Source organism: Cyprinus carpio, chromosome A25 (assembly GCF_018340385.1).
Source record: "Cyprinus carpio isolate SPL01 chromosome A25, ASM1834038v1, whole genome shotgun sequence".
Taxonomy (NCBI): Eukaryota; Metazoa; Chordata; class Actinopteri; order Cypriniformes; family Cyprinidae; genus Cyprinus; species Cyprinus carpio.
The window spans coordinates 5,243,771-5,271,649 of record NC_056596.1 but is presented as its reverse complement, the minus strand read 5'-3'; the positions used below and the strand labels follow the sequence as shown (position 1 = coordinate 5,271,649).

General features: G+C 37.2%; 1 protein-coding gene and 1 long non-coding RNA gene across 4 annotated transcripts in view; one reads left to right on the top strand and one right to left on the bottom strand.

Moving 5' to 3' along the window:
- LOC122134158 (furin-1-like) overlaps positions 1-27,223 on the top strand; it is a 99,639-nt gene extending 72,416 nt beyond the window's left edge. For all 3 annotated transcript variants that reach the window (XM_042715131.1, XM_042715132.1, XM_042715133.1), the window contains 10 exons: positions 8,373-8,461; positions 10,414-10,586; positions 15,957-16,169; positions 18,870-18,970; positions 21,360-21,463; positions 21,564-21,681; positions 21,869-22,048; positions 22,738-22,862; positions 23,333-23,461; positions 25,506-27,223. In XM_042715131.1, the coding sequence (XP_042571065.1) occupies positions 8,373-8,461; positions 10,414-10,586; positions 15,957-16,169; positions 18,870-18,970; positions 21,360-21,463; positions 21,564-21,681; positions 21,869-22,048; positions 22,738-22,862; positions 23,333-23,461; positions 25,506-26,158 (1,885 nt within the window). In that variant the 3' untranslated portion in view covers positions 26,159-27,223. The remainder of the gene's footprint in view (positions 1-8,372; positions 8,462-10,413; positions 10,587-15,956; positions 16,170-18,869; positions 18,971-21,359; positions 21,464-21,563; positions 21,682-21,868; positions 22,049-22,737; positions 22,863-23,332; positions 23,462-25,505) is intronic.
- On the bottom strand, positions 3,898-4,507 carry LOC122135555. Its single transcript, XR_006153593.1, has 3 exons — positions 4,431-4,507; positions 4,286-4,318; positions 3,898-4,134 (listed from the first exon to the last, which is right to left on the bottom strand). It is a non-coding gene; the product is annotated as an uncharacterized LOC122135555 (long non-coding RNA).
- Positions 27,224-27,879: the final 656 nt, after the last annotated feature.

The window sequence follows — 27,879 nt, the reverse complement described above, 5'->3', positions numbered from 1 at the left end:
AAAAAACACAAATATCAGGGCATGTCAAAACTTCTCTAGGCCCACAAAACACCCTCAGGCCCCAGAGGGTTAAATGAGAGATGGTGCCAGTGTTGCCAGGTTAAGCATTCATGCATCTTTTGAAGACAAAAACACATTTTTCTATATAGCCTAATTATTGACACAGGCATCGGTGTCCACACTAAAGAGTAATTGTTGGCTTCATGGCTTTTATGCACAGATGGCTGCCAGTGCTTTTAGAAGCAGAGGCTTTTCACTTTTGTCTGGATGATTGAGGGGTAGTACAGCTTTTAGACCACTTATTTTATATTTATTTTTTTATTTATATGTTTTGTCCCTGAAAAAAAAAAGCTTTCAGTCTGGCTCTGTATTTTTCTCTGCAGTCTCTTTATAAATGAACTTACACATTTTCGGTCACCATCAGACTTGTATGAACACTTTATAACTCTGCTTTTGTTGTCCTTAATGATTGTCCTAAAATCCCTCAAGATAAGAATAAAAGGAATAAAAAAATTTAATATTCTTTCATCATTAACACATTCAGTTCCTTTTTAAGTAGGGATGCAAAATACAATATCGGCTCATATTTATTACTGTATCAGTTGATATTGGATGTATACACTCCTGTTCAAAAGTTTGGAGTCAGTAAGATTTTTTTTTTAATGTTGAAAGAATCAGAATTTATTTGTGTGATACTGTGAAATATTATTACAAGTTTAAATAACTTTTCTAATTTAATATTATTAATATGCAATTGAATTTATTGCTATGAATGCAATTTTCAGCATCATTGCTCCAAGCTTCACCATCACATGATCCTTCAGAAATTATTATAATGTGCTGATTTTGTGCTCAAGAAACATTTCTTATTATTATCAATGTGTAAAACAGTTGTGCCGCTACATATGTTTGTGGAAACCGTGAGGATTATTTGAAGGTGCTGAATAAAAGACAAGGCAAGTTTATTTATATAGCACATTTCATACACAATGGTAATTCAAAGTGCTTTACATAAAAGGAAGTAAAATAATCTACAAAATAATCACAATAATAAAACAAGTAATTTAAAATGATTTTAAAATTGATTTAAAATGAATTTAAAACAGTTAAAAATAGAAAATGATTATACATAAAATACAGTGCATTCAGTTCGGACGTAGCACATTGCTCATTCAATTAATGCACAGCTTAACAGATGAGTTTTGAGTCTGGATTTAAGTGTGGCTAATGTTTTAGCACATCTGATGTCTTATGGAAGCTGATTCCAACTGCGGGCGGCTTAATAGCTGAAAGCAGACTCCCTTGTTTTGTGTGAACCCTTGTATTTTGGTATGGACTCGATGAACGAAGGTCTTACGGGTTTGGAACGACATGAGGGAGAGTAATTGATGACAGAATTTTCATTTTTGGGTGAACTAGCTTTCCCTTTAACCCTCTGGGGTTGCGTTTTGTGGCATTTTTTCCTGATATAGCCGAAAAGAACTTAAATTATTCTGTCAAAAAACTAACTTAACCAGCCAGACTTGCTTTATCAACCAGCTCAGCTTCAGCTCTAGAGGAAACACATATGAGAGTCTTTTTCTCAGGAGAAAAAACGGAAAAAGCAGAGGATGCATCTCCATCTGCACTTCATTTCTATCTAGGAGAAACAATTGAGATCTCATATTAAATAGATCTCATTTTCTTTCCTACGGGACATCGACCAGGTGCTCAGAATGATACGCTGATCCAAAGACAGCTGCCGTTCTTTGATACGTTCTCAGAACATGGCACCAAGAGACTATTTCAATACCTATCTACTGAGAGAGAGACGGAAGCAAACAGAGACAAAGAGAGACAGTTTCCTGTATTGAACGGCATAATAAGATGTTTTTTTGAGTTCATTTCTTTCATACGTCCTTCATATTCTCTGTTACTACAAATAGTTGGCTAATATTCACAAAACGCTGCTTACATTTCTTTGATCCAACTCTACACAGGCAGTGTAAGAAAGCTGAAAGCTCTGCGTCATTTCAGCAAGCGTCATGCTAATGTTAGATACTCATCCAGCTACTGAAGAGGGCGGAGGAGGATGGATGATACTTTGTTTTCGTAGCCAGAATTGTATGCACCTGCTTTAATCAGATCCCCCATAACCCATTCCGTCCAGCACTCCACATCTCCAGGATTTGAAGCTTTTACACTAATGTTCAGTGGGTCTGGTTCATTTGGAATGAAGTCTCTGCCAATGACGGTTGGACAGTAAAGTGCTTATTCAAATTCAGATAAAAATGGTAGAAATGGTTTGGCGTAGACAGAGCTGGAATGACATAAATGGTCTCTCTCTACGTCTCACTCTCACTTTGTGCTGTAGTTGTGATAAGTGAGTGATGTGCTTGCTGTTGTGGGGTTAGTGAGAAAAATATGGTCGTACTTGTTCGTATACACTTTTATTCGGCTTTTTTATTTGCTTTTCAAACCAGTGGTTTCAAATGAACGTATGTTTAATTGAATTGAATTGAATATTTTTAATTTTACATTTAAATTTATTTTTAAATAACTAATTTTCTCATTTTCTCTTTTAGATCATCTAAATAAATAATATTTTTAACTATACATTATAGTATTTTTCAGATTCAGTTGTAACATGTTAAAATTAATTATTTTAGAGTTTTATTTTATGGAATATGGAATTGTAATATATTTTAATAAATATTTTATTGAAATGTAATTATGCATTAACCTATTCTCATTTAGGTTATTTTTACATTTGGATTACCTTTGCAGTCATCTAAAAATCAATCTTTAATAACATTAGTAATTTAATGAAACTGTAAAATGTAACAGCAGATCTCTAAATGAATATCCATTTGTCATACTATACATTACAGTAGTGTGATTTGGTTATAGCATTTAAAACTATTTTGTTTTATTTAGTTTTATTTTATTTTTTAAAAGAGAAGCGATTTGTACTATTGGCCAAGAATCTTAGGATCTAATAATACCTTAGCAACAAGAATCTTAGCATTTTGGCTCTGACTTTTGAATGGGCAATCATCAGTAAATGTTTCTGAAAAGCTTGAAATGTATATGTATATGCAGTGTTTACCTGCTTGTTTGTTGTCCTGATTGTGGTGTTTAAATTCCTAATCTTTTGGAATTGGGTGGAAGTCAGCTTGGAGACTCTTCGTTTTTTTTTTTTTTTTTTTTTACATCAATATCCAGGTCTCGTTAGCTTTATTAAATCAATAAACAAGACCTTAAAAGTCCTCCTCTTCCTTTCTCTCTTTAATTATAATAACACCTGTGATGGATGGATTGTGTAAAGTGGCTGTCAGCCAAAGGTCTAAATAACACGGTTAGGCACGAAGCCTCTGCCTCTCCAGTCAACCCTTCGCCTCACGTGACCCAGACCTGTCAGCCTGTCGGGCCTCTGGAATCTTATCAGAGATGCTGGAAATCTGCCCTAGCATCCGCTGCTCTGTGCCAGCCAGGCAACTGAAGCTAGAGATTTAACCATGGAATGGACTTCAGGCTAGGAATGTGCTTCTGTAGTTGTGTTTAAGAGCTGGCAAAGGTTTTGCCGCCACTTCCGTCACCCTCTCATTTCTCATGCCATTATCTGAGATACTGTCTCTTTATTACTTGCTGACTCTCTACCTCCTCCATATCCCTTTCTCATTCAGGACATGTGGGTTTCCGAAACCCTGCCTGAGGGCTGAGTTTAGCTGGCTGGAAGATGCACTAATCCTTTTTAGAGTGCTTTCTAATCCAAGCCTATTGAAGAGAGGAATAGAGATGCACTGCTCTACGACACATGGACGGATTCCATCAGCGTACTGTACACAGACTCATCACAAGTTTTCAAGGGCACCCTGTGCCTCTGAGCGGGGGAATTGTAAATGCATGAATCAGGGAATTGAAAGGAACATAAAACAAGCTGATAGAGGGCTAAAAACAAGGAGACAGAAAGAATTAGAGCATGTCTCCGGTCCTGATTTCAGTGTGGTGGTTTTGTTGCTGGCAGGGAAGGAAAAAGAAACTCAACTTCCATTCAAGTTGATTTTCACTCTCTTCTCTGCCTCTCCCTGGTGGGCCTCAGACAAATCATTGTGGTCTCTGCAGGTAAGGTTGAGATTGTTGGTAATTTTGCACCTAAATTGATGTGGGACAGGAATGGGAGAGGATAAGAAAGTGATCCTGTCCACCATGTTGTTTTTCCTTCTAAGAGTTAAACAAGCTGCATCCACAAACACTTCCTGACTCACTTTATGCTTAAAAAAAAATTCTGTCACAATTTACTCACCCTCATATCAGTCCAAGCCTGTATGCCTTTATTCTGCAGTACACAAAATATATTTAAAATAATATTTCAAATGCTTTTGTCCATATAATGAACACCAGTGGGGTTCAAAACAACATTGGATTGATCATTTTTAGGTGAACTTTACCTATAAGGTAATTGTCAAAAAGAGGTGAACCAGCAGATGGAGGTTTACAGCAGATGTTCTCCAGCTCCTTTCACATCGCTCCCTTAAGCAGAGTAATTCACAGATTTCCCACAAGGTTGTCACTTCATAATGTCTGACACAGTGTGAAAATGTTCATTTTTAATTAGCTATTTCCAATGATTTTATCTCTATGAAATCGCTTCTATAGGTGTGAACAGAGATCTTAAAGGGATAGTTCACTGAAAAAGGAAAATTCTGTCATCTATTACTCTCCCTCATGTCATAAGACCTTCATTCATATTTGGAACACAAATTAAAGGGGTCATGAACTGAGAAATCAAAATTCCCTTTATCTTTTGACATATACAATTTGTCTCTTCCACGTCAGTCTCTGTCACCATTCATGAGAGTATCACAAAATTACAGTTGAACCACTGATGTCACATGGACTATTTTAACGATGTCCTTACTACGTTTCTGGGCCATAAAATGTATCCGTTCCATTGCTGTCTACGGAGGGTGAGAAAGTTCTCGGATTTCATCAAAAATATCTTTATTTGTGTTCTGAAGACGAACGAAGGTCTTACGGGTTTGAAACAACATTAGGGTGAGTAATTAATGTCAGAATTTTCATTTTTGTGTGAACTATCCTTTAATGAATATAGGCCAGTTGTGGCATCTGGTATGATGCTGATGTGTAGCCAATCAGTTAACACTTTGCCACTGCTATCTTTTTACACATTTATGGTTGAACCATCATTTATATAAAGGCACACAAGAATACTTGTTATTGCATCACGTGTTCACATTCTTTTCACCAACTACACATAATTTGAGCACGTCAGTGTTATTGTGACTCATGGCACTTAAAAAAATACTGAGACCACAGTTATCTGAATCAGTCTTTTTGTATCTCGCTGAGCTCTGAAAGGTAAATTAGCTGAACAGCATCTCTGTTGAAAAAGCTTTCTCTGTGGTAGGGAACTCTAATCATGCGAAATAAGGTTTCGTGTTTATAAAGCCGCAGATTTGATCTGGTCACGAGGTGCCGAATGAGTAAAATCTGATTGTCAAACATTATGTGGACTCAGCTATGAAACAAAGCCCAGGATTGAGTCACTATCCATTACTGTTGCGAATAAATGAATGGGTGTGTGTTCCCCACGTCATTTAAAGAACAAACACTAACTTTTTACGAATTGGCAGGCTCAAGCTGTGCTGTCCACACTCAGAAGTAAATGATAGTTTGATTGCTTTTATGCTTGAATTGCTGCCAGAGAAGCGACCTTGATGTTTTTCCTGACATTAGAAGGAAAGCTTTTTTCCTTTTTTGTCAGGAAGGACTGTTTGTGTTTGGATTTAAAGGTTGTGTTATGGTCCTATGACTTCTTTTGAAAGTCATTGTGTAAAATAACTGCCCCTACCCTTGACTGTGCCACAGCTTCGTAATGATACCCATTATGCCCTTGAGTTCAGGACACAGCCACTGATCTGTCTTTTTGACTGCATGTGGGTGTCTTTGAAAGTTGTGGATGGGAATATGCAAATCAAAGCAATATCACAGCATCAGACCTCTTACATGGTGAATTTCAAGCAAGAGTTTGTACATTACACAAGCTCATTAGATTATACAGCCACTCACTTTGAATCCCTTCCAGTTGATCTTAAGGAAGTTCTGTGCAATTTCAATAAAATGTTGACAAACCAATGGGGTTGAGGTTTGCCCGCTGTTTAATTCTGTGGCCACATTTATTGTAGTTCAGAAAATGTAAATACTATGGAGCCCTTAAAGCCTTAGTTCACCCAAAAATTAAAATTAGCCTGTGTTTTACTCGCCCTCAAAGTATCCCTCACAGGGATGGAAAAAAATATGAAGTGGGAGGAAAATCTTCAATGCGTTTGTGGTATTTCGCAAAATGCTGTGTTGAGTTCGTCTGAGAAGCTTTGCATTCACTCGCAAAACCTTTTGTGAGCAAGCACTACATTTCTTGGGGGAATGCAAAGCATTTGAGAATGCAAAAGTATTGAAAAATAAATGTTCCTCCAATCTCAATTTTTTTCATCTCCATGTCTCTTTAGGGGCTCTTTTTAATAAAAATCAACATGATCTGGAATTTTGTGAGGGCAAAACATTTCCCCAGGCAGATTTCACATCAGGTTCAGATGGTCATGTGAATTCACCACTTTGACCATCAGAACGCTGCTTGGTTTGAAATTGACTTATTTACAACAGACAATGGACCTTTTTTCAGATGAAATTTAATTGGAATTAGTGTAACTCACATTAGCAGTTATAATCAGCATAGAAGATACCAAACTCTCTAGTTTACCTTGCTACCACCTGACATGGAGTAGCATTTTATAAATGGTGTGCATAAAATCACTTTTTACCACAGGCAATTCCCTTATGCAATACATTACAGCTGCAAACAACCTTCAAAACGAGCCGATATAACAACTGTATTGTTTATTCATGAGGTGCTCCCAGCTATCAACCATTCGTCATGATAACTGTCACCTCACCTAAGACAAAACACAGAAAATGACGCTTTATTACAAACAAAGGCTTTACAACCTCAGCAAGAATATAATTTGATGCAATTCAGGGCTATTGTCCTTCATATAAGCACACACAAATGTGTCATTAGACTGGCTGAATGATGTTAATTGTGAGGAAAATAAAATAAATCAAACCACCTGCTAGGCAGGTTAACTAGCTAACATGCTTGTTAGCATAAAATATTTGTGATCTCATTCACAGCTTGAGAGAGATAGATCCTGATGGATGTATCTGAATAATACATGTTTTCTCCTCTATGTGATAAAGGACTTCATCCTGAAAGTATGTACTGTAATTCCTCATGCCCTGGAGAATAAATGCAGTCACAGTTACAGTGCGTTTTGAATTACTAGTACACAGCAGGTTTTGTAGAAGGCTGAGAGTGTTTTCACGTCGTGTGTTTACTCAGTAATCAGAAACAAATCTTAACGACCTGCATAATGGCCTGTCAAGATCCCCTGCTTTTAACATCTGTGGACACCTCTCTCCTCAGCAATTACTGATTTGATGAAATACAATACATCTAGAGCCTTAATCAGAAGCTATTGTTGCCCACCTGAGCTTTACACATTTAACAAGATCACCAAATTTTGAACTCCCTCTATGTGTTCAGATTTGTGAATACTGTATAAGACAGATTTTATTTTAAACCTCTGATTTGAACATGCAGATGTTTGAAAGATTCATCTTAGTAAATCAGTTCTTTTGAATTCTTTGATTAACTTAATGGTTTCAACTTAATTCGTTTGCATTATCAAAAATCTTTCTAGATATTTGCTATGCCATTTTTACATGCCTTGTTTTCATAAATAATACTAATAATTTTTTACCTCTACTAATTAAAGTGGTAAAGTGTATTAAACCAATAAAAGTGAGGCCCCCGCCTCAACACATCTGCAGTCTCATGGGCTCTCTAGTCCTTTTCTTTGGTCCCTATCGTCCCGTTCTCCGCTTTGTCTCAGAGAAACAATGAGCTCCAATAGGACACAGATGAATGGAGAGAATAGCTCTAGCAGTGCACAAACAAAACCCAGAGCCAGCTGCGATTTATTTAGACAGTGAAGTTCATCCCCACCATGGCACAGAGCTGCTGAGATGTGTGCAGTACTGTATGAACCATCAGTGACAATCATAATAGGCTATTTATTTATTTATTATATTTGTTTATCGTCTGCAAGAACTAATTAGAATTTAATTAAAGGATAAAGATAATGTCTCTGTATTTGGGTGCATCGAGAGCTCTGTTGTGATGACAGCACCCATAGAATTTGTCTGTACAAACGTGGACTGAATTTGAAGTGAAATCAACTGAATGTGAACTGGATGTAAATTGGGCAACGCCACACTATTCACCAGTACAAACTCTCTCTTTGTCTCTCTAGACATGGGACACGTTGTGCCGGGGAGGTGGCGGCAGCAGCAAACAATGGCGTCTGTGGAGTGGGTGTGGCCTACAATGCCAAAATCGGAGGTGAGTGTAGAATCCAATTGATAGGCGGTTAGAAATTAGCATATGGTAAAAGGATCAATCAAATAGGTCACGCATTAAAACTATCTGAGCATTCCCTCGTTTCCTGCCCTTTATGCATTTAATGGCTGATGTCGTCATGCTGCTGTGGACTAATCTAAAGCGCTTTATCTTTCAATTATAAAACACATCCATTAAGGTGAATATCTCAGAAATATCTTGGCTATTCCAGTCACATTGAGCAGTGCCAGACATTGCTGCAGGCATACACAAATTCCACATCTCTTATTTGAATAGTCTTTGTAGGAAAATATTTCTCCATCTAGATGAGGGTGATTAAGGCAGAGGGCATTGCCTGAGCCTGCATGTGATTTCTGTGTTTCTTCGTGTGTATCTTTGTGTGTGTGTGTGTGTGTGTGTGTGTGTGTGTGTGTGTGTGTGTGTGTGTGTGTGTGTGTGTAAAGACAGAAGATGTTGCTGATCTAATTGGCCACTGGGTCATGTGTGTATGGGTGTGGGGAGGGGGTGCTTTAAGTGTCTGAATCTGGTTGCTAGGATTATTATTAATCAAACAAATGGCCACAGAATCATTCTTATTATTTAGATTATATAAAATTCTGTCTGCTTAATCAAAAGGAATATTTTCCAGATTTTATTTTAAAATTTTGCAATGACTATATACGCGACAGCATATTAGTACAACGTTAACATTTAAAAAAAATAATAATAATAAACTTATGAGATTAAAGTCGTCATATTTTGAGAAAAAAAGTCAGAATGAAGAGAATAAATTCATAGCAATTACAAGATTAAAGTTATAATATTTTAAGAGTGTAGTCTATATTGTGCATGCAGACTGTCCGGATTGGGAACACTGGGAGAAATTCCGGTGGACTGGCAGCCGATTTAAATATATGTGGGATTTTTAGCAGAAATCATGCCATGTGTCATATACTCACAGGACAGTATACTTGGAAATAATATTTCACATCTTTGAATGCATTCATTATTTGTATTGCGCCAGCCACCCAATAATAGCAATAAGCTTTGCACTTTTGGTACTTTTAATATAAAACAAAATCACAGCTTTCAAATTATGTCAGTTTTATAGTAAAATACAAACAATATGTCTTACAATAATGTGTTTTTCACGCTCATTATTGTGGAGTGACAGATCACAGTATTCGCCTCAGATTAAGCAGCATGTGAATCAGTCATCTTTACGATTACAATGCGACATTCATTTCATTCAATCACTTCATTTCATTTCACTCAAGTATCCTTGTAAACACAGTAATTTAGGTCTTAAGTGAAAGCAAACAGCTGAGAAAGAAAACGTGTAACAGTACATTGGATCCGGGCAGCTCTTAAAGTGACAGCATTCCTGCTGTCTGTCATTCATGTTAACCAAACAGCAAAAGAGAGAAAATCTCTCACTGCTCATCTAAATCACTTTTGTAACTTTAGAGAATAAGAAGAAATATGTATTTAATTTACACCGTGAAGAACATGCAGTGTTTTTATATATTTGATTACTTTATACAAAGTAGTCTCATTTATTTGTTCTGCTGTAGTTTTTTTGTCCTATTGCTTGTAATTAGTTTCTTATTCTTATTTAATCGCTGACTGTTTACTTGTCTTCAGTGAGCTTGAGTTTTTTTGTGATATTGACACTGGTTACAAGAATTAAAAAATTTCTAATGGTATCAAAAATTTTGATGTCATAAAGACCTTTTTTAAAACAAAAATAACTAAATTGTGATATGTATCGTTACTATGATGTGATAGAAGATTTTGGTCAAACTGCCCACCCCTCCCTTCATTTATTGTTTTTCCATTCTCTCTTCCAAATGTCCATCAGGCTTACAGAAAGTACATTTTCACAAAACAGATTTTCCCTGTCTCTCTGGTGTCTTCATTAATGCTCTTTCTATCCGCCTCTGTTCTGCATGCAGGTGTGCGGATGTTGGACGGAGAGGTAACAGATGTTGTGGAGGCTCAGTCTCTGAGCTTGAACTCCCAACACATTCACATTTACAGTGCCAGCTGGGGCCCAGAGGATGATGGGAAGACAGTGGATGGCCCTGCCAAACTGGCCAAAGAAGCTTTCCTGCAGGGGGTTACTGAGGTCAGTATAGATTTTACCACTGGAGGTCTCCAGGTCACAGTACTATTGGTGGGCTGCATAACTGACCAAAAAAAAAATCTGATTACAAATGAGATATATTGCCTGTAACGTTACGATTTCATTTTATTTTGATAAAAAAAAAAAAACAGTTTCCTTCCTACTAAAATGTGTTTTTATATCAAATGCAGAAGTACATACTACTCAAAACTTTTCTCAAATTTGTCAACTCACTAGACACGCCTACAAATCACTCATGTCAATGAATGACTTCCAGTCACAGTGTCTCCTCAAGTCAGTGTTAGTGTTAGTGTGAATGCTCACATCAGGTCATCCGAGCAGATTTTAGATTAGCTAAATGTGTCACAGCTGCCGTCGACTCCCATCAGCACCTCTGCTAGAGGAACCGGGCTGGACAGGGTGAGCTGTAGAAGATGTCATTGTCTGTTTAAATGCATTTACGGAGAGGGGATTGAGAAGGATGTGCGCTTTGACAAACACAGGATTACAGAGAATAGTATATTTAGGGAGTTTACTGTGATGTTGGCAGGAGATGAGCATTTGTTTTCTGTTTTTGATATGTTAAATCTTTCTTGTGTGGCACACATATGCTTATCCCTTGTGATTTTATACCTTGACAGAGTTTCAGCATACACGCATCGCACTATGAATATGAAAATCAGTTTGTTTTTATCCATGATTCATCCTTGTTCCTTTCGCCTATTAATTTTGCAGTCTTTTTCCCTTTTTCTACTTTTCTAAGACAAAAATTACTATTAATTTTGCCTATAAACTACTGTTTAAAAGTTTGGGATCAGTAGGATTTTTAAAAAAAACTCATGAGTCTTTTTTGATCAAAACATTTTTGATCAAAAATGCCGTAAAAATAGTAATATTGTGAAATATTTAATATATTTAATTTACAGAAAATAAGTAATAAACAATAATAGATTTATATTTATAATAAATAACTGATTTTCTATTTTATTTTCAAATATTATTTATTCCTGTGGTGGCGAGGCTGAATTTTCAGCATCATTACTCCAGTCTTCAGTGTCACATGATCCTTCAGAAATAATTAATATGCTGATTTAGTGCTCAAGAAAAATGTATTATTATGTTTAAAACGGTTCAAATATAAATCTTTTCTAACATTCTAAATGTCTTTACTGTCAGTTTTGATCAATTTAATGTGTCTTTGCTGAATAAAAGTAACTTCTTAAAAAAAAAAAATCCTGAAGAACCCCAAACATTTGAGTCGTAGTGTATGTACGGTTATGGATATAAACAAACCTCTAAACTTAAGCGGGTAAGTCATCATGCACCATTTGTACTATAGACATGAATGATGCTTCAAATCTTGTGGCTTACTGAGGAGAAGCTACTACTGAGTGGTGTTACTTTTCTAAGCAATCAGACTTGCGATTTTTGCCCGGGGGAATGTTAATACATGTGAAAAAACACAATTGAAAGAAGAACTTCTTAAAATCTAGTCTTGTCTACACATCTTGTTCGTTCATTTCAATACTCTTTTTATTCCACTTTCTTTTATAAACCTTCTGCCATCAAGTATTTTAAAACATATGCTCACAACTTATGCTCAGACAGAATGTCACAGCAACATTAAAAATTGATGAAAATTCAACAAAATCTGTCCCTCCTCACCCCTATGAGTGTGTTGACACATTCTAATAGCCATCTAGTAATGTTGCCTTATCTTTGGAATAATATAGTAAAATATCATTAATGGAATTAAATTCAAACCACCTGCTTTCACCTCACGTTGCAGAAATGATGAGATTTGACACAGCGAGAAAAGAGCATGTAGTGTTTGACAGGCAAAGGATCTGACCTTTTTATATGGCTGCATGCGCCATGCTGAAAGTGTCCTTGGTAATCGCAGACATGCTTTTGTCAGAGTGTTACAAAAAGATTCAATCTTTTGTCTTGTCTGTGTGAATAATGGCACTTTGATACAGCCGTGCAGAATGAGTTTGACTGCTGTTAATTTTGGTGGGATCAAAAACTGATTTTCCCCCTTTAGTAATTTACTCAAATTACGCATTGCATAAACATCTTCCTCAGTGGTGTGACACCCGCTTTTTGTCTCTTCACACTTTATCCCTTTAGTTCTTTATCCCCACTTTTATCATTCCTAGAATTGTGCCTCTAAATATTTTAAACCAGATTGCGGCATTTCAAACAAACAAACAAACCGTTTATGGCCACAATAATCCTGAGTCAGTCAGCTGTGAACATTACCCTATGGACAGCATAAGATAGAACAGAAACTTTAATCAAATTCTGCCGACTTGCTTGACTGCAGCGATAGAGAAGACTAATATATGAGAAAAGAAATGTGGCACTTTGTCAGCTGTCCAGCCAGAATTGCTAAAGTATTAAATACAGCAGATCTCAGAGGTCACATTATTAGTTTTAATTTAATCATGACAGTCATAATTTCCTTGTTCAATTGGATTTTTGTGGGCTATTGTAATAGAGATGAGGCCTGTGCGCACAGACGTTAATGGACACTACACAGATGTTTGATTCATAAATGCATTTGTCTCACACAGCCAGATGTTTGATTTGCATAAAGACTATAAGCAGCTAATTCTGGCGAAGAATCGCCCACTTTAAAGATTTGATGCCACAAACCTCACAAATCCTATGATTAGTTCTACCTCAGAACATTTATATCAGCCCAGCAACTTGTAAACATCAGTTTGTTTCCAGGAGGAATAAACCTTAGCGTCAAGTCTCAAAAGGCCAGCCAATCAGTTTGGAACGGGCAATTTTTAATTAGTGTGAACTTATGTGAACAGACTGTAGGATGAGACTATAAATACATTAGACAACTGGTCTCTATGTTTATTGACATTATCGTTCAAATGTTTGGGGTCTTTTTCTTTTTCTTTTTTGGTGAAGGAAATTAAACTTTTATTCAGCAGGGACAGGGATTAATTTAATCAAAAGTGACAGTAAAGACAAAAAAAAAAAAGATTTGTATTTCAAATAAATATATACACACCCCAAAATTTGAATGGTTTAGTTTAGTTTAGTTTAGTTTAGTTTAGTTTAGTTTAGTTTAGTTTAGTTTATTCATTTATAGAGCACATTTCAAAACAACAGAAGTTGCAACCAAGTTGCTGTACAGAGGTATTAAAACAAAAATAAAAACAATATTAAAACAGAATTAACACACTGGATCAAAAACCTGAAAACACGTAAAAATATAAAAACCATCATTCAAAACATAGAGAATACAGATAAGTTTTTAATGAAGATTTAAAAGTAGAAACAGAAGGGGAAGATCTAATATAGAGAGGGAGACTGTTCCAGGGTCTGGGAGCAGCCACTGAGAAGGCGCGGTCACCTTTAGTTTTGTAACGTGAGCGAGGAACAGAGAGTAGTAGTTGATTGGAAGAACGTAAGGATCTTGAAGCATTGTATGGGACAAGAAAATCACTGATATACTGGGGGGCAAAACCATGTAAAGCTTTATAAACAAAAAGCAAAGTTTTAAAATCAAACCTAACTGGTAACCAGTGGAGAGAGGCAAGCACAGGAGTTATGTGCTGACACTTTTTAGTGCCAATCAAAAGCCTGGCTGCTGCGTTTTGAGGAGTGTGGAGTCGATTTATAGTTGAATTAGGCAAACCCAGGTATAAAGAGTTGCAATAATCCAACTTTGAGGTAATAAAAGCCTTTCTTAGAGAGCATCATCTTGATTTTAGTAATAGATCTTAGCTGAAAGAAACTGCTTTTAACAATAGCACTTATCTTCTTATCGAAACTCAAATTTGAATAAAAGATGACTCCAAGAGTGTCATCGGCATAAAAGTGGCAAGATAAATTGTGTCTCTTCATAATATGACCAAGTGGAAGCATATATAATGCAAACAAAAGAGGACACAGGATGGAGCCCTGGGGTACACCGTGATGAACTGGGGCATGGGAAGAAAAACAATTCCCTTCTTTGACAGAAAACGTTCTAACTTTGAGATTAGACGCAAACCACTCCAGCACAGAATCTCGAAGCCCAGCTACATGTTCTAGTCTGTGTAAAAGAATATTGTGATCTCCTCTTTTGCTATAAGTTTGAATACATAATTGCTATTAATAGTATTAATTGTCTGTTTACGTCTTTTATTGATTTTTCAGAACATTTCTGCCGTATGCACATAAATTGACAGTCATCACTGATAAGCTACTACTAAATATTGTAGAAACTTAATTTTCTGTAAAGTTGCTTTGCAATGATTTGTATCGTAAAAAGCGCTATACAAATAAACTAGAATTGAATTGAACGGTGTCAAATGCTGCACAAATCAAGCAAAACTAAAATACAGCCAGAACCTGCATCCAGAGTGAGTAAGATCTCATTTAAAACCTACAACAAAGGTGATTTAGTACTATGTAGCTCCCTGAAACCCGACTGAAATTTGTCAAAAATACTAAAAGCACTAAGGTATGAGGATATCTGATGGTAAACAACTTTTTCCAGAACTTTGGAAATTAAAGACAGTTTAAAGATGGGTCTAGTTGTTCAAGTCATTTTGATCTAAATGAGTTTATTTATTTTTTTTTTATTTTAACAATGGCTGTACTGAAGCATGTTTGAAATTAGTAGGTACCACCCCATTGACCAATGAACTATTAACTATGGCGGTCACAACTGGACTCAGAGATGAAAAAACCTCCTTAAAAATATATGTAGGCAAAACATTAGAAGAGCAAACAGATTTCATACTAGAAACAATATCATGAAGCTGTGAGGGTGACACAGGTTGAAAAAGTGAAAGAGCACTTTCACAGGGGGAATTTCCATGGATGAAAACCTCTGGGACTGAATATTTGAGCGAATACCCTTAATTTTATGGATAAATTGTCTTAAAAACTGATCACACAGGTCAGTAGAAACCACAGGTAGAACATTAGTAGAGGGATTTACAAGGGCATTAATTGTGCTAAAGAGAGCCTAGTTTTGTGCAATTAAATCAGACATATATTTAAACTGTGCCTCCCTAACAGCATTCTGATACTAAGACACTCCCTAAAAAATTTGTACGATATATGAAGTTTATCCTTCCTCCACCTGCGTTCAGCATGCCTGCACTCTTGTCTGACCGCCCGAGTGAGCCCATTTAACCAGGGCTGCACTTTCTTCACCACACTGGATTTTTGTAACCTCAGAGGAGCAACTGAGTCTAATGTAGCAGTGCAGGTACTATCAAAAATGTCAACCAGAACATCAGGATAAACACAGGAGGAAAGATTTTCAACAGCATTAGGTGGTGCTAGTGAAACAACAATGGTAGTGAAAAGTACTTTGTAAGGAGTGACTGACCAGGTTGTATGCATCTGTTCTAGGGTCGAGGTGGACTGGGCTCTATCTTCGTGTGGGCATCAGGTAACGGAGGGCGAGAGCGGGACAGCTGCAACTGTGACGGATACACCAACAGTATCTACACGCTCTCCATCAGCAGCACCACACAGTATGGCAATGTGCCGTGGTACAGTGAGGCCTGTTCCTCCACCCTCGCCACCACCTATAGCAGCGGAAACCTCAACGAGAAACAGATTGTATGTTCATATGAGAAAACAAACCTCAAATGTTATTCATATAATAATCTCATGCAGAGGCATTTTTGTAAATATTTTCATAAAGGAACACACTGAATCTTCACACATAAAATATTTTATTTTTGTTATCTAAATATCCTGAGATTACATTTTAATATTTATAAATATTACTTTTTAAATATCTTTTTGTGTTAAGCATAATCGTTAGGTAAAGTTTCAATTTAATTGTATTCATTTTTATATACAATACATAAAATGAATTTATGTTGTTTAGATATTTTTACTGTAAAACAAGACAAAAAACACTGACTAGAAAAAGGTTTTTTTTTACAGTGCAGACATTTTTCAGTTATCTATGCAAATGCTTACAAAAGCCTTCAGATGTGTTTATTATCAGAAACACATACACACACTCTTCTACAGCCATGTCTCATTAAAGGCACCAGAAATAGAATGACTTCACGTTTCAGCATTGCAGCATTTACACGTTAACAGCACACAGACATCATGCCCCCACACAAAACACTGCTGTTCTCAGTTGTAAACAGAACTGTAAATGTCAGAGCAAACAGCCCGTGTGTGCCAAATTTTCTGCATGGTTTAAATGGCCACATCACAACTGTTCACAGGAAAAGTGAGTGATGGAGTGCCACCCCATTCAGCATGCTGTGAAGATGAAGTGTCAGGCTGTGAAATGATTTCCACATCTGCCGCTGTGATTTCCTGTGGGCTATATGAAAAAGAGCTTTCTGAACATCATGCCCTAAGGAGGCAAAAAAATCAGTTTTGAGCAGCATCTGAAAACTTCCCAATCACAGGTGCTGTTGCTGCATGCCATACACATCTGCTTCTCTGCCCCGGCGTTTCCTCCGAGAGTGGAAATGAGAAAAAGGTGTTTGAGAAAGCTAAGAGAGAAAGAGCACAGAAATTAGACCAAGTGAAAGAGAGCAAAAGACAAAGAGGCAGCAATTTTTGAATACCAAACATGCTGCATTGCAGATTCTTTGGACCTTATTTGCAAGTTTTCCCCTCGTTTTCAGTTACATACCTTCATTTTATCAGCATAAGCTGTATTTGAGAGTGCATGAGCAGGATTTTTAATTAGGGGAAGCTAATAAGGCCAAAAGTCGCCTATAAAAAGAAGATGCCCTTCACAAGTTCTAAAAGTCATTACATTGGATCATCTTGATCAGCACCTGGGCTATTAGTTTGCACTGCGGCTGTGTTTCTAACAGAATTTAGAAGTTGTTGTTTTAGAATAGGCATTTACGCACACTCATGTTGTTTTGAGGAATTTCCTAGTCATTCTTTTTTGTATAATTAAAGAAAATGAGGACTGGGGCTGTGTAGCACCATAAGAGTGGTCCATACAGCTTATGTAATAATTAAGTCTTATGAAGTCATATGATAGCATTGGTGTATGTCATTATTCACTAAAAATGTTGATGTCCATCTTAGATCTCATTGACGCTTTCATGATTCATGAATGTTTTGTTCACAGCAGTTGAAATGATACAGTTCAGTCATTGATTCAGAGATCACATTCATTGAAATATGATTCATGAACAATTTGTTCACTAAAATTGAAATGATCTGTTTGGGTCATTGATTCATAAATCATGAATGATTTGTTCACTGCAATTGGAATGTTCTTATTTAGACGTTGATTCAAAGATTGGATTAATTGACTCATGATTCATGAATGATTTGTTCACTGGAACTGGAATGATACGGTAGTTGATTCAACAGTCTAATCCAGAGTAACTAACTCAAAACATGATATGTTTTACATATTTGTAATGTAGAACATTTTAAAATCACTGCAGTATTCCCAACATTCCTTCATTTTATATAGCTAGCAAACATGTCTATCTAGCTAGATATTCAAACTGATAACTTGTGAGTCTTTTTGAATTTGGTTCACTCAAATTCACACTCACATTGAGGGGAAAATATGATTTCTTGTGCTGTGGGTAGTTATGCGAACTGTGAATCTCTGATGCGCTCATTCCTGTGCAAGTGGTTTCAGACTCGCCAGGCAAATCTATCTTTGCCAGCTCATTGAAGCTCATCCGAGATGTTTCAGGACAGCTTTAGAGTGTTTGTTTGCTTGATGTCAAGTCTGTCCCAGTATGTGTGACTGCGATAGCTCCCCCTCTCCTTCTTCTGGGACCTCCTGTTCCATTATGATGACAAAGGCAATAGCAGATTCAATTTAAAAATGGACGCAATCTTGCCGATAGCAGTATGGTGGGATTTTGAGTATGTATGTGTCTGTGTGTGTTTAAATCAGACTGAAGGGACAGAGACAAATAAAACAAAAGAGAAAGAATGTGTGTGGGTATCTGGCAGGCACTCACCTGTGTACGCTCTGATGGTTCTGTAGCCTCAGGTTGGACGTCCTCTCATCCTGACCATTGTCAATCATGCAGGCATGTCACCGTGTCTCCTATAGCGTGATTAAAACACCAAACCCTCATGTGTTGGGTGCCAGCTTATTAAGTCTCCCAAGCTGTCACACATCTCATCACAGAAGCTGCAGTGAATGAGGTTTTTCTTCCCTCTCGGACACATATTTTTGTCAGGCAATTTGACAGGAGCCTCTGGCTGACGGACACCCTCACATCTTATATATAACTACAACCAGTGTCCTTCCAATAGCTGACCAGTAACACATCTGACCTTCCCACATATGTGCAGGTGACAACGGACCTGAGGAAGAAGTGTACAGACTCGCACACAGGCACGTCTGCCTCAGCTCCCCTGGCCGCTGGAATCATCGCTCTCGCTCTGGAGGCCAAGTGAGTGATGACAACAATGACACCTGTCTCTACAGACAGACACACACACACACTCTACAGACTCCTGTCCATCCTTCCCCCTCATCGTTTAGACTTCATTACCCCTCGTGCATCATCTTCAGCCCTCTGACACACTCTAACATCGCCTTGACATTGCTCATCCAAAACAAAACGAAAGAGAGATTGAGAGAGACGGGTGATGACTGCCAGTCAACACTCCTCGTTCGGGCGACGATTGACCCCATGGCCCCTTTACAACATCAAGTCACGATGCTCGATTAAAAGCTCCTGCAGAGTATTTTATCCTGTACGCTGTGAGGCGGTAATAAGACATGGAAATCAGGACTCACACAAGCATCAGGTTTCACTGTGTTTTGTGTGTGTGTGGCGAAGGGCTCCTGGTTCACACACAGTGTTTGTGCATGTGTAAGTTCAGCCCCTGCTGTTCAGGGTCGTAAGCCCCACTGGTGCCGGCTTTGATCGTGCTTGGTCCCACAATGAAAGAGACTGGGACGTTTTTGGAGGCATTTTTATAAGGACCTCAATCTCTGTTGTCTTTCTGTCACAACTGTGCTCTTTTTCATCGGTTGGGAGTCTTTGTGATGTCGCCCTGTAGGTGACAGTCATGCTCGTTTTCCACTATAATGTGTGTGTGCAGGAGCCCGTGCATGGACAGGGGATCTGTGAACCTCTCTTACAACTACCCTGTGATTTAAAATCAAATCATAATTAACCTGTATTGTAAAATCACATCTATATTATATAAAATAACATATTTATTTATAACATTGTAGACATGTATAAATTATATTTATAAATGTATAAATTTTAATTAGCAAAATTTATTAAAAACCTGTTGTATATATATTTATATATACACACAGACAGATATATATTTATTTTCTATCCATCTATATATACTGTCTTATGCTCACCAATGCTGCATTCATTTAATCAATAATACAGTAAAAACAGTAATATTGTGACATATTTTTAGGATTTGTTGATATGTATCGATATATGCATTGAAAGGTCAAAAGAACTCTTTTTTTTAAAAAAAAAAGATATCTTTTGTGACATTATGTATTTGCTGTCACTTTTGATCAGTCTGATCATTAATTTCTTACAAAAAAAAACTTACTGACCCCAAACATTTGATATATTTACTTTATTTAAATAGACATATTTACTGTGTGTGTGTGTGTGTGTGTGTGTGTGTGTGTGTATGTGATGTATATATATATATGTATATATATATATATATATATATATATATATATATATATAATCTCAAAAATGATATATTAAATATATAATAAAGGAAAACAAGTTTCTGAAATAGCTATGCAGAGACAGGATTGGGGTGTCCGCCATCTGAATGCATGTCTCAGTGCTTCTATTGTAATTTATTGATTATAATAGGAGTGATCCAGTGCTGTTTTGCCTAAGTGTAGCCATACTGTTGTTGTTAAGAAATCTTTAAGTGGCGAGGACATTATTCCACCCCCTGTCCATTAATAGATTCCTGGTTTGAGTCCAGCCTGTTTAAAGGCTCTGGCATGTTTTCCAGCACTGGCACCTCATCTATATAAAAGGATATCTGTTCGATATCTGTGCAAGTCTTGCCATGTAATACATGAGAATTTCAGTATTCTTATGTCTGTTAATCACTATATGTAAATCTCTACATCTTTGCTGTGGCTTAAGGGTTAATTAATCGTGCATGTCATTTATTGTGAGGTCAAAAATATTGAAAGCTTATGAATTGGATCCCCTTCTTAATAAATCACCCTGAAAAATCTACAGACTTCAGAGCAGGATATTTTTCATACTGTTCCACGGGGTATATTTACGCTAAATCCATCTCATTTGGGTGGAAATAGCTTGTCATGCACGTATTTTCGGCAGTGCTTTATGTCCAATATCTGACTTGGTTTGCCCTGAAATACCCTGCTGTGAAATAATAGTGCTTTTCAACTTTGGCTGTGGGGGCCACAAGTACCAAAAACCACTTGTTTCTGCCATGTAGAGCAACAGCCGACAAAACTAATAAGCTTGAGTCGTGAACCGAGGAAATACATTTATAAATTGAATCTGATATTGCTGTGTTTTCGGGGATACAATTTTGAGTCTTCATTTGAAAAAAAAAAAAGGCCTCGTCGGCTGTGTAATTACGAAATGATGCATGACCCCCAGGATGGAATATTTCCATTTGCAATTTTCTGACTCGGGTGACAGAAAAGCTTTAATTATGTGTCTTTCAAAGAGACATTCTGTCACATCCAAGAGGATAATTATGTGCAAATTATCATTTGAATATGAAAATAAATCTGTGGCCCTGCTGCAATGTAATACTTTCAACACGTTTCTTTTTTCATACGACAACCAGCATGAACCTGACCTGGAGAGACATGCAGCATCTTGTGGTAAGAACCTCACGTCCCGCCCACCTAATAACCAACGACTGGAGGACCAATGGCGTGGGGCGATTAGGTAAATGATGGTTCACGTAACCATTCAGAGAGCTACATTAATTTTTCAATATACATGTCTGACCTTGTTAGTCTTCCATCTGTCTCTCTCTGTGTGGCAGTGAGCCATTCTTACGGCTATGGTCTGCTGGATGCTAGTGCCATGGTCGTTTTGGCCCGGAACTGGAGCAGCGTGGGGCTGCAGCACAAATGTGTCATTAATATGCTGACTGAGCCCAGGTAAGGACGGTCAAACAACTCATGGAGCACAGGCAATACATCTATACAACAGATAGCTAACTTGAGGAGCCAGAGGTCACCGTTTAAGGACAGGCAACGAGACACATGAACTTGAGAGCAAAATAAAGTTTCATCATTTAGTTGCTTATAAGAGTGGAGTGTAATTTTAGATTCTTTTCTGTTGTAGGGACATAAAAAGCCACCTGGTCTTCAGCAGAAGTGTAGAGGCGTGTTCTGGACAGCTGGACTTTGTGAGCTCTTTGGAGCATGTGCAAGCCAGACTCACCCTCTCCTATAACCACAGAGGAAACCTGGCTGTTCACCTCATCAGCCCACTGGGAACTCGCTCCACGCTGCTGGCTCCACGGTAAACATACTCAGACACGTCATTAGCATATGGCATTGCACATAATACAGTTCAAAAGTTGGGGGTCCGTAAGATTTTTAATGTTTTTGAAAGTCTCTTATGCTCACTAATATTTGACCAAAAAATACAGTAAAACTGTAACATTGTGAAATATTATTGCAGCTTAACATAACTGTTTTCTATTGTAATAGAAATTTTAAAATGTTATTTATTCTTGTTACTCAAAGCTGAATTTTCAGCATCATTCCTCCAGTCTTCAGTGTCACATGATCCTTCAGAAATCATTCTGATATGCTGATTTGCTGCTCAAGAAACATTTATTATTATTATCAATGTTGAAAACATTTGTGCTGCTTCATATTTTTAATGCATCATTGCTGAGTAAAAGTATTCATTTCTTTTTAAATCTTATTGACCCCAAACTTTTGAACGGAATAATATAATCGATGCACACCGGCATGCACAAACTCTAAATCAACTCTCAGAACATACATCTGATGTCCAAGAAAACACAATTATGCACTTTTCTGGCCACATACAAACACAGTTCACCCCATTATCTTTATGAAACATAATTATTTGGATTGTAAATTCAACTCCGTTAATTTTATCATTGTATTCAGTCTTGTTTAAGCTTCTCAGATAGAGGCACATGTATAGAGATCTCTTTCTCTTGTGTTTGTCTTTAGGCCTCAGGATAACTCAGCCGAAGGGTTCAACGACTGGGCATTCATGACCACTCACTCCTGGGACGAGGACCCTCGGGGAGAATGGACCCTGGAGATTGAGAATGTGGCTGGACTTAATGATTATGGTACTGCAGTAAGCTTTTCCTTAATCAGCGTTTTGTCTAGTTTTTTCAGTGCAAACATCTAAGCATACTTTAAAGCAAGATAAATATACTTGTGAAAAATAAATGGTTGGGAAGAAGATAAAAGACATTTCAGAGAATAAATCTTGAATCAAGTTTACTTTACTTATCCCACTGGCAAACTGTTTTTCTTGTTTTGAGAATAAATCTCTGTAAATTTTGATTTATGCTTGAAACAAGAGAAGAAACAATTTGCCAGTGGGATTAGAAAAAGTAAACTTAATTCAAGTCTAAATATCTTACATAAATTGCTTCTCAAGTGTATTTATCTTGTTTTAAGGATGTTTAAAAAACTGTTACAGCAAAACAAGATGAAATACTGATTAAGAAAATCATTTTGTGTGTTGTGTGAATGCCATTTGTGTTTTTGCTGATCATCAAAGCATCTTTAAAGTTCAGTGTCATTTCCACAGGCGTTCTTTCACAGTTCACCCTCATCTTATACGGCACCGGCTCCAGTGCAACAGATCCGTCCATTTCCGATTACACCCGGCCTTCAAACAACAGCTGCAAAACTTTTGACACCCAGCAGATCTGCATCGGTAAGACACACACACACACACACAACCCTTAACAGACAAGCTTTTAAAGGTAATGACATTCATGACCAGAAGAAAATATTTACACATTCAATAATTCCCATGGCAAAACCTCTCTGTCATATAGAAATTTTCATATGTCTCAGTAATTGTGCTTATGAATATTAATATATGTTTATAATTATAAATATTGCAAAACACTCGAGAGTGATGCCAGAGAGGTTTAAATTAGATAAACTGTGCATTATTAAAGAAGTAGAATAGGTTTTAAACCCTGAGCCTCTCCTTGATGAGAGGTCATACCTTGCCAAACTTCAGAGGGCAGTAAAAAAAAAAAACTTATTTTGTTAATTAAATGCTCAAGTATATTATTCATAGTTTCCATAGAGACTTGATGATGGATTTCTCTATCATGGCCCCATATTGTGCCTGCAGTACTGCAGATTGTTCAAGGACAAACTTTGCTGAAAAGTTATTTCACCAATTTTTCATATGCTGTTCTTGAAATGTAACTCTAGGCAGTACTGAATTTTACTAGGTGAATAGTTTGTCCTATTTGGACCAGAAAATGAGAGCAAACATGAAATGACCTTATTACCTTTAATAAATGTACCTATGGTCCTATTTCAGAAACATTCTCCTGGCAATTACCATTATGAAAAAGAAGTTTATTCAAGTGTGCTATTAGTATACTTCTTTTAAACTAAAAATAGGAAAGTATGCTTTTATTTTACTTTGTATGTACTTCTCAGAAATGGGCTTTATGTACTCCTCAGAAATATACTTAAAATGACATTTAAGTATACTTGAACTTACAAAAAGTCTAAATATATTTGAGCTATTCTTGTGCTCCTAGAATCCGTGTTTTCATTGTTATACGGTAGAGGGCGCTAGTACACATCTTCTGTACAGACTTACCAAGAAAACACAACTGAAGAAGAAAAAGAAACAACAGATATTAACACATGTAACACGATCATCTCACATGAAACATCATCAAAACTAAGATTATGGAATAAAATGTAGACCGATGAAGATGTAATAATTACAGTCAAGCTTTGGGGTGTCGATCGATTCCATCTACATTTTGATTATCATTCTCAATCTAATTCACAGTCTTTTTTCAGCTTTTTGTTCAAAATTTTATTTCTTTATTTTTTTTATGAAACTTACCCACATTAAGGTGTTTAAAAAAAGAATGCATGAAGCTAGAACAAAATGTTTTTGGTTTACAAGCAGGATACCCTGTTCTTTCTTTGGATGTTTTGTATGTTCAGATATTCATATAACAAAATATATACAAATTAAAACCTAAATAGGGACATAGTAGTATACTTAAGTTACTTAATTGCATTGTTACTTAAAAGTATACTTTTATATACTAGAAAGTGGGCAAATTTAGTCCCGAGGAGTATTGAAAACAGTACAATTACAAGTATACTACTAGAACACTGATATTTGTATACTTGCTACATAAAGTATACTTAAAAATATACTTGGACTTTACTTCAGTATACTTAATAAAATAAACTTGAAGTATACTACTTTTTGGTAAGGGTATGCAAATGCAAACATGAATGCTTAGCTCATGTATTGAATGTGTGCAGACTGTAGCACATACTTAATGTGTGTTCTTGTGCTGCTTTGGTGGCAACAAATCACAATACCAAAGGGTGCAAAATAAATACCTTCAAATGTCTGTGCCTTTGTTTTTGACTGGGTACCTAGCTATAAAGATGTTGACAGTTTAACTGAGTTTATTACCTAGTTCATTTACATTAACAAATGGTTAGTGTTTGTAAAGTTTTTTATTTAATGTTTTTTTTTTTATTCAAACTTTTGATACAAAATTTTTAGTCTGCTTTCCTAAAAAGCTGTGCTGCATGAGCAGGGAAAACTAATATTAACCAATATCATGACATGACTCCATCTGTTTCTCTCAAATTTGTCACATTATGAATGTTAAATGTGTTTCAAATGCCATTTCATGTTCGTTAAAGATCCGCAACAGCTGCGTCTAAGCGTTCTTCCGATGTCTGTTTTCCAGAATGCAGCACGGGTTTCTCGCTTTTCTTGCAAGGCTGTGTGAAGTCCTGCCCTCCCGGCTTCAGCTCTGGGCTGCAGGTGCTCAACGTGTCGTTGGACAGCTGGGTGGAACATTCTACTGTACAGGCGTGCCTGTCCTGCCACCCGGTCTGCCTGACATGCTTCGGGTCCGGGGAGAACGAATGTCTTTCCTGTCCCCCCCACAGTCACTTGGTGGTCACTTCTTGTTTGCACCAGAACCAGCGAAAATGGTCCAGCATTCCCATGCTCCAGCACGAGGTGGACTCAAACTCAGATAAATCCTTGCACGATCCCGGCCTGTCCTCGAGATTGCCGGCACTGGTGGCGGTGCTCAGCTGTGCCTTCATCCTGGCCACTTTCGCAGCTGTTTTTGTGTTGCTTCAGCTGCACTCCAGAGCAGTCAGTGCCCCGTTCTGCCGGAGGACCAAACTGCCGGTGATGGAGACGGGTGGAGGGGGAATACGAGTGGGCTTCGGGTTCGGACTCGGCCGGGGGAAAGTGTCGTACCGGGGTATCCCCACTGTGTGGGGGGACGAGGATGCAGCAGGAGGGATGAACTCTGAGTCCGACAGCGAAGAGCTGGAATATCACAGCGAAAAGACTGCTTTTATACGGACTCAAAGCGCTCTTTAGCACCACATATAGTTTTTTTTTTTTTTTACATCTGTCTTCCTTGTACTGGGACACAGAACTAGTCTGCACTACAGACTTATAGATCCACTGCGAAGTTTATGTGTTTGAGAGAGAGAATGCCATATATGAGCTATAATGGTACAATTGCGGTTTGATGAGGTTGACCCTAACACGATTAAACCCTGGACATCTCCGCTGCGCTGAATGATTCCCTTTATTTTCACCTTTATTTGTCTTGGTGGTCTAGCTCTAATGCCCTGAGATTTGAACCACTAAACAGGATCAATACCATCAGTTGGGGAGTGTGTGTTTGTGTGTGTGTGTGCGCCAGCTGAGCTCGTAGATGTGTTTGTTGTGCGTGTGCAGCGTTTGAGTAACTTTGAGTGACTTTGTAACACAACAAAAGGGCTGTAGTTTGTTCCAGTCAACTTTTATTAAAAGTTTGGACTGTTTTATGCACAAAACTTCTTGCACTTCTGTAACTTCCATTACTCCCATTGCCATTATATCACTCATCATTTGTGCAAAAAGTCCTCACACTCTGACAATAAAGTCTGCGTTCTGCTCTCTCTGCTAGTCAAAGGCAGCTCCGGGACATTTCCACTGATTCGATCAGGGATGATTTAACTGCATAATTTCTGTTGCAACAGAGATGTTGCAACAGCATCCGTAAAGTGAACCATAACAGCATGGAATTAGATAACACGCAAACCTCTGCCTGCTAAGAGCCTCCGGCACGGATTCAGAACAGTGGGAATCACAGACAAACAAGCGATCGAAATGCTGAACTGAAACACAGCTCCATGTGCAGAGATCTTATCTGTCAGTCAAGCTAGATCCAGCACTGTCTTAGATTGATTTGGGAGCTCTACATTAGAAATATCTTGATACACATCACATTTATGACTTTTTTTTTGTTACATCATGAAAGTTTTATCCTAACTTTTAACTTTACTGTAGTTTTTTAGATCATTTAGGTTTGTTTTGTCTGTTCTATCACTCAGTTTATTAGCATGTACCTTCACAGTTGGCTCAGTGAATACCTATTATGGGTTTTCAATAGCAGTGTTTGAACAAAAAGGAAACTTTGTCCCAGAAGTTATTTCATTGATTTTCACATGGGAGCTTGACTTCAAAACTCATCTGTGCTAACACAAAGGAGCCTCAAGAGGAAATGTGTCATATATTTCCCAAAAGGTCAGTGTCAGCACTGAGACATGAATTCAACTCCTATTTGTGGAGCTCTGGTAAGGTCGTTTTTTTAATAATCATGTGACATTTGAGTGCTACAGAGATACAATGGCACTATAATCCGTGCAATTCAACTGATCCAAAAAGCTAGTATACTGCCTACATAGGTAGCTACCTTCTAAGGCAGCAAGCTAACCGAAAGAGGAGCTCATAAATAACAGATTTGGAGAGCCCTACTAAGGCAACTCAACTCATAATTAATTAAAACAGAATTGACTATAGCATGCAACTAAGCTAATGATGCAATACTTTAATAAGAATAAAAATACAAAAAAAAATTTTGTAAAATAGTATATATTTATTTTTAAATATTTATCATCCATACTCTATATCATCCTGTTTAAATGTTTTTGTTGATGATGCAATACTTTATTTTTTTATATTTTTTAAGTGTTTTTTTATTTATGTGTTTTAAGGTGGGATTAATTAAATTTGTTAAAAGTGGATTTATATTTATTTGTTACATTGTT